Raw genomic sequence first — 17,829 nt, forward strand, 5'->3', positions numbered from 1 at the left:
CCAAGCTGTTATTGCTGCAGGCGCTTCTATCTTCACCCGTCTTCCTTTCGGGTTCAAGGACTCTATCTGTGTGACTGACCAGAGCCACCATGACATCACTCCCTTGCATGTGCGCAGGATCACAGTTTACAGCACAGGGCTCTGAAGGAATGGCTTGGGTGGCCGTTCCTTTAGAATGCATGTTCCAGTAATGTTACTGGCTGCATGTACAGTAAATATCTCCTAAATGGTGCACGTTTAGGAGATATTTACACCACCTATAGATAAGCCTTATTATTCTTCCCTATAGGTAAAAATCAGAGATAGGAGTTTATACCCACTTTAAGTGCTGTCATCCTGTTAATCTGCATCAGATTAAGATTTACGGTAAGTAATGAAGTGTTTCAGTTAAAAAAGTTGAAGTGGGCTTTAGTTGCACTTTAAAATGTACACATGCTTTTTATTGCACACATTTCATTGTAATGTGTAATTGTTTTTAGAGAACTATTTTTAATGATTTTTAACTCCCTCCTTTATGTCAGTGGAAATGATGCTCCCATGTAAGAATCGCTGAGATTGCTGACTCCTATTGATACAGAAAAAGGCAGAAAGGGAGATTCATCTAGGTGGATTCTCTGTCTGTAATAAGAAATGCAGTTGTTAAGGAGGTCTTTTGAATCGGGATTGGGGAGAATGAGTCACTAAAGCAGAAGTATATGAGTGAAGTGTTTTTCCTCCCCACCCCAGTGATTTTAGGTAGATTCTTGGAGAAAAAAGTTTTTCTGTGAAATACATGAAAACTAAAAATGACCCAAGCTTATTTTAATTTTTTATATAATAGTAATGTTTGCTAGCATGGCCACGTAAACTTCCCAAGCTGACAGTTTGCTTATATATATATATATATTTCTACCTTGCGCTCCCCCAAACCCTTTAATGCCTATTATTCTAGAGTGTTATGTGAGCCGCTCTCAAACACAAATGTTTTATGAAGATTAATTGTGTTTTAGGTGTGCTATGAGTCTAGACAGTAATTTCAATAAACATTTAACAGCAACATTATTCACATTTCCAGAAACCATAGGCTAATAAAGATTTATATGTCTGCGAATACGCAGATACAGTGGACATTCCAGGAGGATGGCTCTCTGATTTATGTTTCACTAAATACCACAACTTTGTCCATTGGACTTAGTGGACATTTATATTACAAGGTGCAGAGATTGCATAATCTGATGGATGACTAGTGCTAATTTTCTTAAATTCATTACTGAAAATGGTGTATCCGTATAGGCAATGTCTAAGGATTGGTTTATCGTGCTGGAGGGTTATCTTATATGCAAGACTTGGCCAATGAACAAATCTCAATTGGGACATCACCCAAACGATCAATAGATACCTCCATAATATATGAGCTATGAATGGAGTTTATAGAGTAAAATTTGAATGAAGATTGTTTACATCACTTATTCGCTTTGGGAAATGTGTGGTTAGCCACAAGATAATAGCATGCCAGTAGATAGATGTCTGGTTTGAGGCTGATAACAGCGTTTGCAGGCAAGTATTGAATTCTTTCAAAGAAGAACTGACACAGACATACCTGTCCATTGCTTTTTCATTGCACATTAGTTTTATGGTGCATTCATGATGACTAATTTATCCCATAATAGCCCCCAATGGGACAGACTATGTAAAGACTTTTTAAATGACAGCGAACCTTGCGTGTCAAAGTGTATATATATATTCCTGCGCTAGTATGAAGACGATAGTTTAACTGCTGCAAGCACCGAAACGGGTCAGTCCATACCTGCACACATGAAATAAATGAAATAGATGGTGCTGCGCTGTTAAAAGATAAAGCTAAAGTCAAACTAGAACTACCTAAGCAATATATGTTAAAAATATCCAAAACAATGAAGTATACAGTAAATGCTAAAAGTAATGGTACACGTGAAAAAAAATGCCAAATAAATAACTGCAGTCTTATAAATGGATGCAAAAATACAGTGCTGTATACGCTCTCCACTTAAGTGTAAATTATAAAGTGGCTTGTCCTTAAAGTGCAGAAAGTTGTGCAAATATATGCAATATGCAAAGTGCAAAAGAGATTTCTCCTCTTCTGTGCAATAAACGCAATGTACAAAGTGCAGAAAATAATTTCTCCTCTTCTGTGCAACACACTTCAGTGAAGATGGCCTCTTGCCTTATGGTTATGAGGCAACCACGTGTGTATGTAATATTGAAGATCAGTGGTGTTCAGAATGCTTACTTTTTGGTGGCATACTCTCAAAGGAGTGACACAGATGTAGTATAAGTATCGTATCGTCATGGTCACGTGACTTCATCGAATAAAGACTGGCACTGGAAATGTCTTTAAATAGTCTGGAGCATTACGTCGAATGAGCGGCCATTTTCTTGTAGCTCTATGATAGAGAAGTATATTAGCGGCCATGTTCTAGAATCTTGTATGTCAGTGTCACTAACTAGATAACCATAGTAAATCAAGTCGGCTATAAACTTTTGTTTTTTTGTCAGTTATTCAAACGTCCTAAGATTTGGGCTCTAAATGCCTTTACACATAAGCTTATGATCATTGCCTTTTTTGCAATATAATAGTGTTTGTTTTACTATACACTGGGGTCGATTTACTAAAATTGGAGAGTACAGACTTTATACTAATGACACTCTCTATGATTTTTCCATTGTGATAGGGGACTCAACAGGTTTGTCCCCTGTCACCGAACATCTTTGCCTTGGCCTTAAAGCCCCTGCCCACTATGGTGCAGGACTCCCGGCTTATTAAGGGCTTGCAGGTCGGCTCACTTAAAAAAAAAAAAAAAAAAAATTCACTCCTATGCTGATTGCACTCTTCTATTCTTACATTATGCAAATTCCTCCTTGCAGGCCACGCACAGGGTCTTTGGGTTTGGACAATACTAGATTACCTGGACTAAATTGGTCCTCTTCTTGCTCGACCCCCAGGTGCGGAACTCAACAGCCCCTTACACACTGGTGTGGGTCGATGATTTTAAATACCTAGGTATTCAGATTACCCAAGATCTCAGGAGCTTTGATAGTCTCAATCAGCGACCGTTTTTCCTGCAGTTTAAAGAGGTGTGCTCCACCTGGGCTAACGTGTCTTTAAACCTAATGAGTCGTATAATGATACATAAAAAGATTTATCTCCCTAAATTCAACTGTGTTCCAGAAATACCCTATTTGGATGACTGGATCCCTTTTCTGGGAGGTAGATCACTGTGAGTCCATTCATCACTTGCCAGTGAGCTGCTGGGGTCTGCCATTGCCCAATTAGTTTATTATTTGGCAGCTCAATGGCAATCAAGGGCAAATGCTATGGTCTGTCCAGAAGCTGCCCTTCTGGGCTCCCTTATAGAACTTGGTAATCTGGTCTATAGAGGCTCTGGGGTCTATGCCTCCCTTCCACACCGTAACAAGGTTACGGTTTGAGTTTGGACTGCAGCTAGATGGCACTTTCTGCAGCCCAACCAGTGGTCCCTTTATCACCCTCTGTGGGGTAATCCTGCTCTCTCCCATTGCCCCAGGTTTGTGTCCAATATGGTATTAGGACACTTAGAGATATTATGCCTGTGGGTACTCTGCTATCCTTTTGGAAGCTCTCCTCTATGCTTGGCGTGCATACGTTGATGTACTTCCACTAGTACCAATTGCACCATGCAGTTCAATCACAGTTCTTCAACCATTCTCGCTTGGAAACTGATCCTTTTTGAAGGTCTTCTCTTGTGGGACTCTCTAAGCTTCTATCTTCCCTTCATTTGGCTCTACTTAGCGTGGGGTCCCCTAAGATGCATAGGTTATGGAATCAGTGGAGAACAGATATTCTAACTTTGGATAGGGGTCCTAAAAGGAATGCTTTGAGGATCGTTCTAAGCTGGTTATCTCCTCGTGAGACAAATTAATTCAGACTAAGTTTTTGCACAGTCTATTATATGCCTCTGAGATTTCACAGAATCTACCTGCAGTGGTCTCCCAGTTGCACATATTGTCACTCTTCTGTTGGTACATTTGTTCATATGTTATAATCTTGTCATAGGGTGGCACAGTTCTGGATGGATGTCTTCAATCTTATAGATACCTGTCTGCATTCTGCAACTGTCTCTTCTGTTATCTCCTGAGCTTGCACTGTTGGGTATACATGATAATAACCAAAGGCCCTGCTATACCAAATTGCTGATCTCTTACCTGATGTATTATTCTGAGAAGGAAATTCTTTGTAAATGGTGTAGTGTTGTGCAACTCATAAGATGTTCTCTCTCTGGAACGGAAAAGAATTACAGAGAGGGAGATGACATTACTTCCCAGCATTTTTATTTGCCAGAACCGATCGGGTCCAGGCCAGAAATCATTGGCCTGGACCTGAAGACTGATTGGTTCTGCTGTGAATGCGATCAATGCGAGTGATGTACAGGTTTACGTGATTATGCACACCTGTGCCACTTTGCCAGCGTATATCGGCATGAGTCAGTCGTCAAGTGGTTAATCTGGCTAGTTCTGCTTTACTTGTAACCTACATATCTGCGACATTGTGTTTTATGCTGCTTTGTACCACCTTGATGCTTGCTGTTATTGTACCATGCCTTTGTTTAAATAACAAGAAATCCTGGTTGTTAGAATATCGGAGTGCAAAATCTGCTGTAGCTGTGCATGGTAGCCAATCAGCTTCTAACTTCAGCTTGTTCAGTTAAGATTTGGCAAAAAAAAAATGGAAGCTGGTTGGGCCCTATGCAGAGCTGCACCAGATTTTGCACTCTTCAGTTTTAGTAAATCAACTACACTCCTGTTCACTATGTGTTGCTGTATAATAATACAATTTTATTCACATTCATTTTGACATTATAAGTAGTGGAGTTTATACACATATGCAATTATTTATATAGGCAGAAAGAAAATACCGTTATTTGGGGAGACCTGTTATCATGAAAACCCAATTTCCATTTTTGTAGTGGGGAGAGGAGAGTTTTTAAATTCATAGAATTTTAGCCTGTGGTTTATTTAAAACATAACAGTGATCTATAAATTGGGGCAATAAAAATGTAGGAAAAGTGAAGGAGTTACTCATTGGAGTTACTCATTGTTATTATACTGAATTTACTGTATATAGCACCAGTTTACTATACGGTTACCATACAATTCAAGACAAGGGGTAATACTGCTTGTGGGTGTTTACAAAGCAATACGTTTAATACTTTGCTTTATTTGAAATTAATTAGAAAGTAATAATCCCAAAACCATTCAACAAAAGGAAATATAAAATATATTTTAATGTGAAAAATGCAAACAAAGATTAAAATAATACAAAATTACCCGAAATACTTTATTTAAATGACTTTACCAGTATATCCTAACCCCAAGATGAACACTAAGTTAAAATAGAACACAATGTAAATCAGTACAGCTGCTATAACAATCATTTGTTATCAAGTTACTATAAAGTTATCAATTTAAAGAGACTATAATCAAGGATCGTTGATCCAAATACCATTAGACTATCAGACTGTAAACTGTCACTATCATTCACTGTAAGAAAATAAGTCATAGTCTGAAATAACCAGTCATTAGTGCCTTCCGAGATTTTAAATATGATAAGCTGATATTAGCAGAGCAGTGAAAAACGCAAATATCAAAAACCAAAAAGTACAAACACTTGCACAAACATCCATTCAATAATCCAAACAGAGAAAAATAAATGTAGACCCTATTATATATACATAGCAGCGGCCTCCAGAGGTGAAAATATTGCTGCAAATCCGAGGCAAGCCTGCAATACAACCATGACCAGCAAACCTAGTGAGTATATGGGGTGGTAAAGCTAAATGGTGTATAAAAGCCTTGATTACACCTGCATCAATATATCTGTAGGACCCAAAGGAAAGCATAGTGAGGCAGCCAGGTGACCATGCACACACTTACTGGAACCTTTTATAGGTTATTTTTTTATTGTGATATTGCAAATCTGCATCAATACAGTATATCTGTAGGGCCAGGAAAAAAATATATATCTATGAGCAGCTCTTCTTCTCTTGTTTTGTGCAACATTCAGCTGTTTTTTTTTTTTAACCACTTGCCGACCGCCCCATAGCATATTTACTGGACCCGTGCACTGTGCAGAATCCTGGATACATACGTGATTCTGCACTTCTGGGTTTTGGTTGCAAGTGCGCGCCGCCGCTGGCTCGCTCGCACTGTGATTTTACACAGCGGAAGCTGATCAGTGGGTCCTGCGGACCCGATCTCCGTTGGGCACCCGCTGATCGTTAGTTACACTGACAGAATACAAGTCTGCCTATGTAAACAAGGCAGGCTGTCATTCTGTCAGTACAGAAGACATGAATCCTGTGTTTCCGTAAAGGAAAACCACTGATCCATGTCTTCCAGTAGTAAAAACGCACCCCTCCCCCCCACAGCAGTAAAACACTTAGCTAGGCATGTGGTTAACCCTTTAATTGCCCCTGATGTTAACCCACTCCCTGCTAGTGTCATTTGTACAGTGGCCATGCATATTTTTAGCCCTAATCACTGTAATAATGTCACTGATCCCCTAAAAAGTGTCAGTTGGATGTCTGATTCATCCACCGAAATATTGCAGCAGTCCCACTAAGTCGCTGATCGCCACCATTAGTAGTAAAAAATAAAAATAAAAAAAATCCCATAGTTTGTAGACACTGTAACTTTTACACAGAGCAATCAATATATGCTTATTATGTGTTTTTTTTTTTTTTTTTTTTACCAAAAATATGTAGCAGAATACAGATTGGCCTAAATTGATGAAGAAATTTAGATTTTTTTAATTTTTTTACTTTATTTTTTTTATTAGGTTTTATAGAAATAAAGTAAAAAAATATAGTTTTTTTTTTTTTTTTCCAGATTTGTCGGTCATTTGTTTCTAGTGCAAACCCCCCCCCCCCCCAAAAAAAAAAAAACCCACAGAGGTGATAAATACCACCAAAAGAAAGCTCTATTTGTGGGGGAAAAAAAAGACATACATTTTATTCGGGTTACAGTGTCGCACGACCATGCAATTGTCAGTTAAATTAAAACAGTACCGTATCACAAAAAAATTATCTGGTCAGAAAGGGGGGGTAAACCTTCCAGAGGTGAAGTGGTGCAGATGTATCGACTTTATTTTTTTTCTTTCCCGCTGGATCCTAATGTCTAGGTTGCTATATTATGGTCTCAGTGGGAAAAATACCTAAGAAGATACATGAGCCCTTCTAATTTTATTTGGATCTGTTACCATGTTCATTTTTATTGTGCTAAACTGACTGCTTGAAGTGACTCATGCTTCACTAATGGCCAATGCTTCATAATGAGTCGTTCAGCTACATTCCTGTATATATTAATTAGCTCAGTCTAAAAAAAAAAAAAAAAAAAAACCTTACCTGTCCACAGCAGATGAACAGCCCTAACCAATTCTGGAGGGACTAGAATAGTTAATTTATAATGTTAAATAATACAACACACTGATTATGTGCCTTGTAAAAAGTAAATGCTTGTTTTCATCTTTTTTTTTTTTTTTCTTTTTAGCATTGGGAAATCAACAGTTAAGTTGCACATTTTACTAAATGGCTACAAAGTAATAAATGCCACATTAACCTCTAATCATATTCTAACAGTTCATTAAACCCGCCTTTGGTGAATTGTTCCTTGAGTCTTCTATTTTTTTTCTTAATTCTTTCCACAAAAGGTAGGATAATCTGTGCGCTATCTGGCTTTGGTGTCCTCTGGGACACACCGCAGCTCTTGCTCATCCTTCTTTGTCTGCAAACTAGTCAGCCGTAGGGAAGTTTTATTACAGTATACCCATGATCCTGCAGTAAAACTTCACTGCACTTCCTAAATCACAAATAAAAAATGGGCAATGATCACAGACGCCGTAATGTTTGTTGGTTTGAAAACTTGTTTTAGGTTGAACAAACCGCTCTGCCTGGGGATTCTAGGCTCTTCCCTGTTACTTTTAGCAAATTAATTTGAGACAGCTTTTGTAATAGTTTTTTATTCATATTTTTTGTAATGGGAAAATCTGGTGCAGGTATAAGATGCATGCATTTCAACATGCCAGCAACCAATAAAAGCTGAAATATTGGTACAGAATTGCAACAAAAATAGCATTGCATGCAACACATTAACATTTGCAGATGGCTGCACTTGTTTTTGAAGTCATTGTGCGTGGACACTTATTTTTCAGAAATGTATATTAACTGCTGGTCTATAGGCTGTTTTAAAGTAAATATCAATCCTAACTGTAAGTTGCTAAAGCACTGCGTATTATAAAAAAAATCCAAATATCCTTTTTAAAAAAAAATTTATTTATAGATAAAGTACTTGTCACTATTTTTTTTATAGCCCGTTGTTGCATGTCAGTGTTGCTGATATCCTTCAGACTCTTTGCAACCACTTCCTGTCTAGATGCATGCACGCCAGCACATGGCATATCTTAAGTCAGGTTTCCTGATGGCGACAAGAGTGGACCAGCTCTGTAATGAAATGGTCATTTGTAGTCTTGATTGGAAAGCTGTGTGACAAGGTGGCAATGCAAGGGCACAATTCAATTGGGTGACAGTTTTTGCCCTATTATAGAAAGTGCCTAAAGAAGAACCCTCATGGCAAGATCACCAGATTTTATTTAACTAAAAACTCTAATTTTAAAATATTGAAAATTCCTTTTGAAATTACATTAAACCCCCTGGCGGTATTCCCGAGTCTTGCTCGGGGTGAACATTTTGTACCATTAGCGGCAACCCCGAGCCAGACTCGGGACTGCAACACTGAATCCAGGAAGAGCTTACTTACCTTGTCCCCTGGATCCAGCAATGTCGTCCCCCCCCCCCGTACGAGCGAGCTGTCCTCAGCTCGATCTATCGCATCGCCAAGCTCCGTTCCTGTGAGCGTTACGATGCACGGGGATGGAGAACGGCGCCAAATTCAAAAGGTAAAACACACAGTATACATACAGTATAATGTAATCTTACAAAAAAGTATGGTATTTTAGTGATCGGGTTTACATATACTTTATACATCATGCAAATACATTCTGTGTTTATTATTAAGATATTTTTCACACAAAAACATTCCTTGACATTTCATGACAAAATCTTATTAAGCATGCTTATTATACATATACATATAAATAAAACAAGACACATAATCACCACAATCGACATAATTCTTGGATCGATCTCATAGTACCAAAAATATAAAATATCCACAGTCTCTCCTCCCTCCCAAGCAAATACATTTCTAAGGGTTAAAGGGTGTGATAATTAAAGTGGAACTTCACTCTCAATCAACATGAACTATTTTAATCCTTATGCTGCTATCAGTATTAAATAGATAATTTACATTTATTTAGTTGCTTCCTGGTTTCTGGCCAAGGCCAATATGATGTCATACATCTTAAAAGTTTTCATGGGCATTTTTTCAATTGTCTGGAGGAGGAGCTTTCTCAGCCAAGCACCACCTTCTGCCTGCATGCCTGAGATGAAGGCAGAAGGATTCCAGAAAGTAAATGTTACATGGGTCATCTGGCCTTCCTAAGATGGTCTCAGCTAGAATTGCTGTGTGTGTGTGTGTGTGTGTGTGTGTGTATGTATGTGGTGAGATTCAAAGAGATTTCTTAATAAAATAAAGAATAAAGACATGGATGGTTGGGTGGGTTTACTTTGAATATTAAAAATGAATTGGTGTTTTCACTTTGTGGGGCTCAAATACAGTTACCGTAAGTACTGTGATATGTAAGAAGATGAAATCAAATTTTTATAGTAGTCACTATGATTTCAATTTAGAATAATGTTCATTTTTCAAAGAATGACTTTATTTTGATTTATTATTTTCATGTCACCTTTTTTTCATAAAATAATATATCTGTGCTTGGTATTAGTTAATACTAGGGCTGTGTGTGAAGCCAGTTCAATGCTGACATAGTCAGCATCATGCTTTTGCAACTGAGTTGTGAATATTTTGAGCTGTGGAGTACAATTGGATGATGATGTGGCTCAGAAGCGTGTTTCTTTTTTTATTTCTTTACCCTTTCATACAGAGTAACTGCATGCTTACCCCTGATCATTTACCTCAATTTTAGAATTAAATATTTTTGAGTGTATAGCAGCTGGTACATTTACCAGATACAATTACAAACATTGATTTTTTGCCGCCTTTGAAATAATTTTGTACATTTTTAAAACAACCCAATAAATGGAAATCCCCATACCACTTAGATTGTTTTGTGTGTTTGGTTCTAGTCAAATCTCTAAAATTACCAACAATGGAACATACATTGAAATTACAAAACTGGGGGGTAAACTGTCATGACAATTGAGATGCTTAGATATGAGGGCAACTGAAGACCACTTCTGAACCATCAACCAAAACAAATCTATCAGTTCCCAAAAGCTTCACATTATGCACAAAGCTCACAACTTTCTGATATGAGAAAGAGGGACTCTTTTATTGCACAAGGTGTTTACAAAGGACACACTCCTACCATGGCCCCAGTTGAATGGACTATGAAAAATTAAGATGCAGAAATAGTTACTGGCTAAACTCACAAGTGCTTTTTCACCACTACTTTTACATACTGTAGAGTCATCAGTGCTCAACCTGTGCCCTCCAGCTTTTGCGAAAACTGCAATCCCCATTGTGCCTCTGCCTTTGGGAGTCATGCTTGTAACTCTCAGTGGCTTGCAATGCCCCATGGGACTTGTAGTTCTGCAACAGCTGTAGGGCCACAGGTTGAGCACCTATGCTGTAGACGGACGGCCTTGCTTTGTCATTTCAAGTTTTGCATGTAGTATTTATCAAAATAATTGTAACACTCACTTACATGAGCCTGTTTCTGGTATGGTTTTTATACAATTTATCACTCTTTTTGAAGTAACTCAATTAGAGGTTCAAGTTCGCTGATAGAAGTGGATATAGATACCGAGCTATTAGAGACTAAGGGGAGTGGTCAAGCTCTATAAATTGATATGAAAGCGAAGGTTGATCCTTGGGGAGGTCTAGGAGGTGGTGGGGAAGATGTGGGAGGTTTGTTTTTGTCTTTGTTATTGGGTGGAAGGGTTAGGGGTATTGGAAGGCTGATATGAAATGTTTTGAACTGGATTATTAAATCTATGTAATGGATTTTGCTAAAACAATTTATAACAACATTAAAAAGATAAAATACAAAAACATTAAAAATAACTCTGTTGCCAAAATAAACTTTAAACCCACATTGCATCACATTTTCACTCCCTTGCTGAGCAAAGATGCTAGCAGACACGTCAGCATTTGACACTTCCAAGTATGACTTGCACCTCCACCATGCTGTTGTCTTTTGGTTGCTATATAACTACTATGTCCGTGGAATACACTAGTGATGTAGTGATTGCAAGGTAAAACCACAGCACTGCAAAGCAGGACTTGGACATCTTGCTGGCAGCTTTGCTCTGCAAGACATTTGAATATCTGAAGGATGGGTGAAAAATATATTAATAGTCTTTTTTTTTTTTTTTTTTTTTTTTTTTTTTTTACAATAGAATCCCTCTAAGTTCTCACTGGCTTTCCCTTGTTATACTTGGGAGGATAGAAATTGGAAATGCAATAGCAAATTGAGAGAAAAAGGGTTTCTATTGTTAAATATTCATTTTATATGAAAGAAAAACACTGATTTTATAACCAGGATTTATGTATTTGTGAATTGAACATTTCCATGATCTAACCAGTGTGGTTAAAATAACTCATTCATTTTAGTGAATTGGCCCTGAATTGAGAAAATACCAAGTGGTTAATCAATTTATCACTGGCAGGAAAGGTGCACAGGGTAGGACAATTTACAAAGCAAATATCTCAGCAGAGGAAATTGATTTTGGTACTTTCCAACTTAGAGTAAAATACTGTATACTATGTTTCCTTCAGTACATTAACAAAAAAATAAGAAATGTATTTTAAAAACCTGTAGACAGCTGGAAAAGACGTGCAAAATGTAATATTTAAAGCCGAATGAAAATACTTGAAAACCGATTAGCTTGATGAGGTTCAGCTAAAAATGAAGTGTCCCATATAATTCTTAATTGAAGAAGCAGAGTACAGGCCTCGGTACCAGAATATTAGGTGAGATAGTGTCTGAAGCAGGTCAAGTACCTGATATTCAGCCAAACTTCACAGTGCGGCATTGTCACATTTTGAAGGATATTAACCTCCTGCTAAGACGAGATCTGGGCTATGTTACTGTTTTATGGATCGTTCACCAAATTTTCTAAAGGGTTTATGCTTGACTGTTGCAACAAATACTCTACAATTCCCCATTTAATACAACTATAGGCTGAATGTTTGGGATGCAGAAAATAACAGCATGATGATAACAGAATTATCTCTGAGAGTGTAAAGAGAAGCCTATCAATTAAAATACTTTTTAAAAAATGTACCTGAAAGTATGCACGTTGTTGGAGCTAAGCTACTAAACTAACCTTGTATCTCTGTAGACATCAACGGGTGCTAACGGATAGTAATGATCTTCTAAATTGCTGATGAAGTTCAGCCCAAGAGATCCAATAACTTGCGGGACTACAGAATGTCTGTACTGAGGCACCCCCCAGCACATCCCACAATGCCCTATAGAGCCTTGAAAACCTGCTGAGAATGCATTCAAGCTTTGGGGGGGGGGGTGCATTAGCAGTGACAGCTGGAGCTTAATACTTTGGAGGGGGTGGCCGCCACTGGATGATAATTACTCCCACTGCATATGCATAGAAGTTCCTTACTGCAGGTAGCCTTGTTTTTCAGAACACCTTGCTGCAGCAGACTGGTAACTGGTACCAACTGGCACCCAGAGGTGGCAATTTTGCAGCTGTGAGTTTAGAAGCTTAAATCTTACCTCCAGGCAGATATAAAAAAAAAAATAAAAAAAAATGTCAGGTATTATTGATTTACATTTTTAACTGCAACTAATGTAATTATCTAAATATAGTTACATAGTAGGTGAGGTTGAAAAAAGACACAAGTCCATCAAGTCCAACCTATGTGTGTGATTATATGTCCATATTACCTGTATGTTGTGGTCGTTCAGGTGCTTATCTAATAGTTTCTTGAAACTATCGATGCTCCCCACTGAGATCACTGCCTGTGGAAGGGAATTCCACATCTTTGCCGCTCTGACTTTGTCATTGGTGCCAACGTGCACCATGACAGCTGGGTCTTCCCCAGTCCCTCCCAGTAATCTGTCCACCAGATCCGTGATGTGCTGAATCCGAGTGATCGGTAGAGAACATACTGTTCGGCGCTTCATCTCTTTGTTACAGATTGGCCTCTCTGTCCTAAATCTCATTTATTTACACAATTCATTCAGCTAGGAGCTCATGTTCCATCTCAATTATTTTTTTTTATAAATACACCCAAGGGTATATGCAAATTGGCTAGCACTTGCTGAACATGTGATGCTTATTTCTCTGTTCACTGTGTAAATGTATTTTGGGAAAAATCTTCCTGCTCACTTGTGTTATGAAATGCAAGTTTTATCTATGCTTGCTTAATTCTATATTTGGCTAAGATGTATTTTTTGTCTCTTTTAGAACAGAAGTCTCTAAAAGCAGAATGTTAATGCTGGACGGGATGCCGGCAGCCAGAGTCAAGACAGAGTTACTGGAAACTGAGCAAGTGGTAAGCAGACCTGCTGGTTAACTTCAAAGGGTTTTTAAAAAATATATCCTATGCAGTCCCTAAATATCATTACGTAACCGTCAACTAATTCCTTTTAGAAAATGCTCTAATGCTATTTTCATTCCTGTAGGCCATTTTGCCTGTCTCAAAACCTCCTAACATGTTCCAAGCTTTGTTCTCTCATCTTCAGCTGTTAGAAATAGCACTCCCTAAAAGTACAGGAGAGAGTGCCATCCTTTGCCCAAGCCTGCACATGTACAGTGCGCTTTTCTCCAGTCACAGCTGCTAATACTTTTAGTATTTTTTATTTTTTTTGTATTTGGCATATTATTTTATTTTTTTATGAAGGGGAACTAGCTCTTGCATCCTTGCTGGTCTGACTTTGTCATTGGTGCCAACGTCGGATGCATTTAGTCATATGGTTAGGGAAGTGGAAAACATGCATAGATGCTTTGCGCTTTTGTTGCCCGCCCGCCAACCACCCCCTTCCACCAAGCTGCAATAAACCGTGGATAGGGGGTGTTTATATGGCGAAGTTGCAATGGTTCGCTTTGTGACCGTAGCAAAGTTTAGCGACGTGTAATGAGCCTACACATTCAAGTAAATGGGGAAGCGCCGCAAATGCCCCACAACAACAATGCATGCTGTTGTGGCACGTTTGTGTGGTTAAACAGACGATGAGGAGACATAGCCACGCTTCATCACCACCTGTCATTTGCCCTTGGAGCAGCTGAACGTGGATCAGGCTTCAGAGGAAAGGGAGATTTAGATGCATGACTAAATCTACCCTTTAAACCAGAACTTCACCCAAAAGTAAAGTTCTTCTATTCCACCCCCCCTCCTCTTTTACATTTTGGTGTAACATTTATTTATTTTTTGAAGGGTAGAAGTTCAACCCCCCCTCCTTCCCCTGCAGCTTTCTGGGACACATCACAGATCCCAGACGACTATGGGATCAATCACAAAGTATCCCATAGTTGTCATCAATCACAAAGTGCAGCGCAGCTTGTGCATGTGCAGTTGGAAGCCAGCTGTGAAGGCTTCACAAGGCTTCACTGCCGGTTTCCCTTAGTGAAGATGCCAGTGCCTGCACCCGAAGCCGATTTGGAGAATTGGGTTGGGTGAGAACATTTCTGGATCCAGGGGCAGGTATTTGAAGCCACTGACTTTAATTTTTTTGGAGGGAGACTGGAGCTCCTTTTTAAGTCCTATTATTCAAGTTTGAGTGTGCTAACCTGGTCATGTTATAGCTCCCCCATTTGCCTGCTAATTCTTGCAAGCTTTGTATATCTGAGAGTAATTTAGTATTATTATTATACAGGATTTATATAGCACCGACAGTTTGCACAGCGCTTTACCACATGAGGGCAGACAGTACAATTACGAAACAAGTTAAATACAGTAGGAATCAGAGGGCCCTGCTCATTAGCGCTTATAATCTAGGAGGGAGGGTCAAGTGATACAAAAGGCAATAACTGTGAGGGATGATCTGATGGAGAAATGAATGTACAGTTTTTAGGTAGGGGCAGAATAGGCTTCTCTGAAGAGAAGGGTTTTAAGGGATCCTTAGGAGATACTCAAACAAATTGGGATAGGGAGTTTCATAAGATAGGAGAGGCTCAGGAAAAGTCCTGGAAGCGAGCATGGGAGCATGGGAGGAGGTGACAAGGTAGCTGAGGGAGCAGGAAGTCTCGGGAGGAGCAAAGAGACTATATTAGTGATGTAGCTAGATGCAGAGTTGTGGATGGCTTTGTAAGTTATTAGTATTTTGAATTTAGTTTGTTGGGTGAGTGGAAGCCAGTGAATGGATTGACAGAGAGGATATACTGTATAAGATATTTGGAAAACCAAGGTTCACCAGATTGTCCAGATCATTTAATTAACAAATTCTATAAAAAAAAGTAATGCACTTTGATATTCACAATATAAACAGGACTTTCACATAAGCTCTCTCCATATATCTTTGTGTCTAGAGGGAATTGAGAACAGAGTACAACTCCATATTAACAGAGGACAATTTGTGTCAAACAGCAGCTCCAAGGCCACTAATTGCAGTGTGATAGAGCAATAGATCCCCTTGTCCTTACTGAGACCTTCTGGGGTATCTACACAATAGGAAATAAGACAGCACACCAAACAAACTTTATAGTTCAGTTTTTTATAAAAAAAATATACAAACTTAAAAATTCCTGAACTATACATAGACTAGCTAGACAGTACAAATTGCATAATATAGTTAGCAGATATTGTAATTTTCCTGTAAAGGAATTCTTAGAAAAATTGGGTTTTTGAATAAGCAGGACACCCGGTGACAGGTGGAGGAGGTTAAAGGATGAAGGTTTCAAGGTGAAAGTCCTCTATCTAGTCAAATCCCACCTTCTTTCCTCCTTTCTTTCACATCAGCAGGAAGAATAATTGCTGATTCAGACTAAAGGAGGAAAAAAGTTAAAGATGAAACCAAGAATTATATCTTTTTAAAACATACATTAGTCCAGCCTTGTTGCATCCAATTCTTCATATCTCACATTGGAAGGGCAGCAGGGGATGCAGAAATTCACTGTAGTAGCTTGTGGTACATACAGTTAGTGCTGGTCTCTTTTGGGTGCTGCTTAAATGACTTTTCGTCTGTATAATAAACACTGGTGGCCATTCGCTCGGCACCTCTGCCATTCAAAGAACATACACTTAAAAAAAAAAAGGATAACCCCTGGAGTTTAGCTTTTAAGCTCTAGATGGCAGTGAGTGATGGTGTGGTAGAATGATGGAACTGTGACAACTGTGGTGTTCTATCACTGCTCCTTTTATTAGAGGATGTAAAGCATGAATTCACAGTGGATACTAATGGTATCCCAAAGAAGTATTTGATCTAGGGCACTGGGGAAGGAAAAGGGGGCCTTCCGAACCACCCATATAGGCTCTTCTATACCACGCCTATTGGAAAATATGGGCCTGCAACAGATGGAAGGGCAAAAACGCATAGCTACTGCAGCTCGGAAGGTGTTAACAGTCTGTTAAGGCACTCTTTACACTTTGTTTATTTTTATTAAAGTGCTGGGATTGCTTATTCCACTATTTCAGCTTTGGTATTATAAAGTAGTATTTTAGCTTTTGGTTTCCCTAGGCATTTGAGATAATGAGACATTTCCTTGTTTTAGTGTAAGCATATGGAAAACATTAAAACTTTGTTTTACTCTAGAGCTAATTTTTTAAGCAACCACACAAGTATTATATACGCTCTCATGGGATGTTTAGCTGTTTTTTCTTGAATTCCTGAACTTGTGATATGCAATCATAATAACTACAATAATAGTTCTGTATGAATTTCTGTTTTTTTGTTTTTGTTTTTCAATTGTATCTATATATTATTTCATAACAAGAGAATGCTTGCCTTAAATAGCTGTAAAATGCAGATAATTTCAACAAGGATTGGTATTTTTATCTACCGTAGATTGTCCATGATAAAGTGATAGTGGGGGAAAATGCATCCCACACTTGTTGGATTCCATATTTAATTCAGCTTTAAAACATATAGGAAAGTTGTTTAGGTGAACATCGTCAATGGCCTTCCCTGGCCCCATTCACCCCTAACGGGACCTTGTTGTGAATGGGAGGGGGTATGATAAGAGCAACCCAAAAGTGTAAATTGGGACGGTGTAGTAGGGTTAGTCAGTGTGTCCCGTATAGAAAAAGATTTTCCAAGGGGGGGGGGGCTTGTTTCCAGTGACCTAGTATTAATGTTTCCATATCTAAATTGGAGGGTGGTCAAGTGTATGGTGTAAGAGGTCCACCTAGGACCTCCCGAGGAAGTACGTAAAAAGGGGGTTCAAGGTGGAGGAGGGCGGGGAGAAGAGGATGTGTTCGGCATAGTGTGATTCCTATAATGTAGCCAGTAGGCCCATGTGGCAGTAAATTTGGTTGGGTTGTCATTAGATTGACAGACAAGCTTTTCCATATCCGTGATTTTGTCTACCTGTCGGAGCCAATCAAATCATCTACCGTGGGGGTGGGGGGGGGGGGGGGTGGTGTTTCTCCACAGAATAGGAATGCAAAGGTTGGCCGCGTTGATGAGGTGGAGTGTTAGAGACTTTTTGTAAGAGCTCAGGGGTGTGGGGGTGTGGTGAAGGAGGTAAGAAAGCTGGTGAGAAAGCTAGAGTATAGGTGGTAATGTGGGAGATCAGT

At 38.8% G+C, this 17,829-nt stretch overlaps 1 protein-coding gene across 2 annotated transcripts in view; it reads left to right on the plus strand.

The window, feature by feature from the left end:
• The window catches only part of KLF12 (KLF transcription factor 12), a 271,940-nt gene that overhangs the window by 134,948 nt on the left and 119,163 nt on the right, over positions 1-17,829 (plus strand). The window contains exon 2 of one of the 2 annotated variants that reach the window (XM_077483121.1): positions 13,563-13,650. In XM_077483121.1, coding sequence (XP_077339247.1) covers positions 13,585-13,650 — 66 coding nt within the window. In that variant the 5' untranslated portion in view covers positions 13,563-13,584. The remainder of the gene's footprint in view (positions 1-13,562; positions 13,651-17,829) is intronic. The other variant, XM_077483120.1, reaches the window with a different exon arrangement.

The sequence above is a fragment of the Lithobates pipiens genome, unplaced genomic scaffold, assembly GCF_037356315.1.
Source record: "Lithobates pipiens isolate NorthernLeopardFrog02 unplaced genomic scaffold, aLitPip1_a1.2 Scaffold_16, whole genome shotgun sequence".
NCBI lineage: Eukaryota > Metazoa > Chordata > Amphibia > Anura > Ranidae > Lithobates > Lithobates pipiens.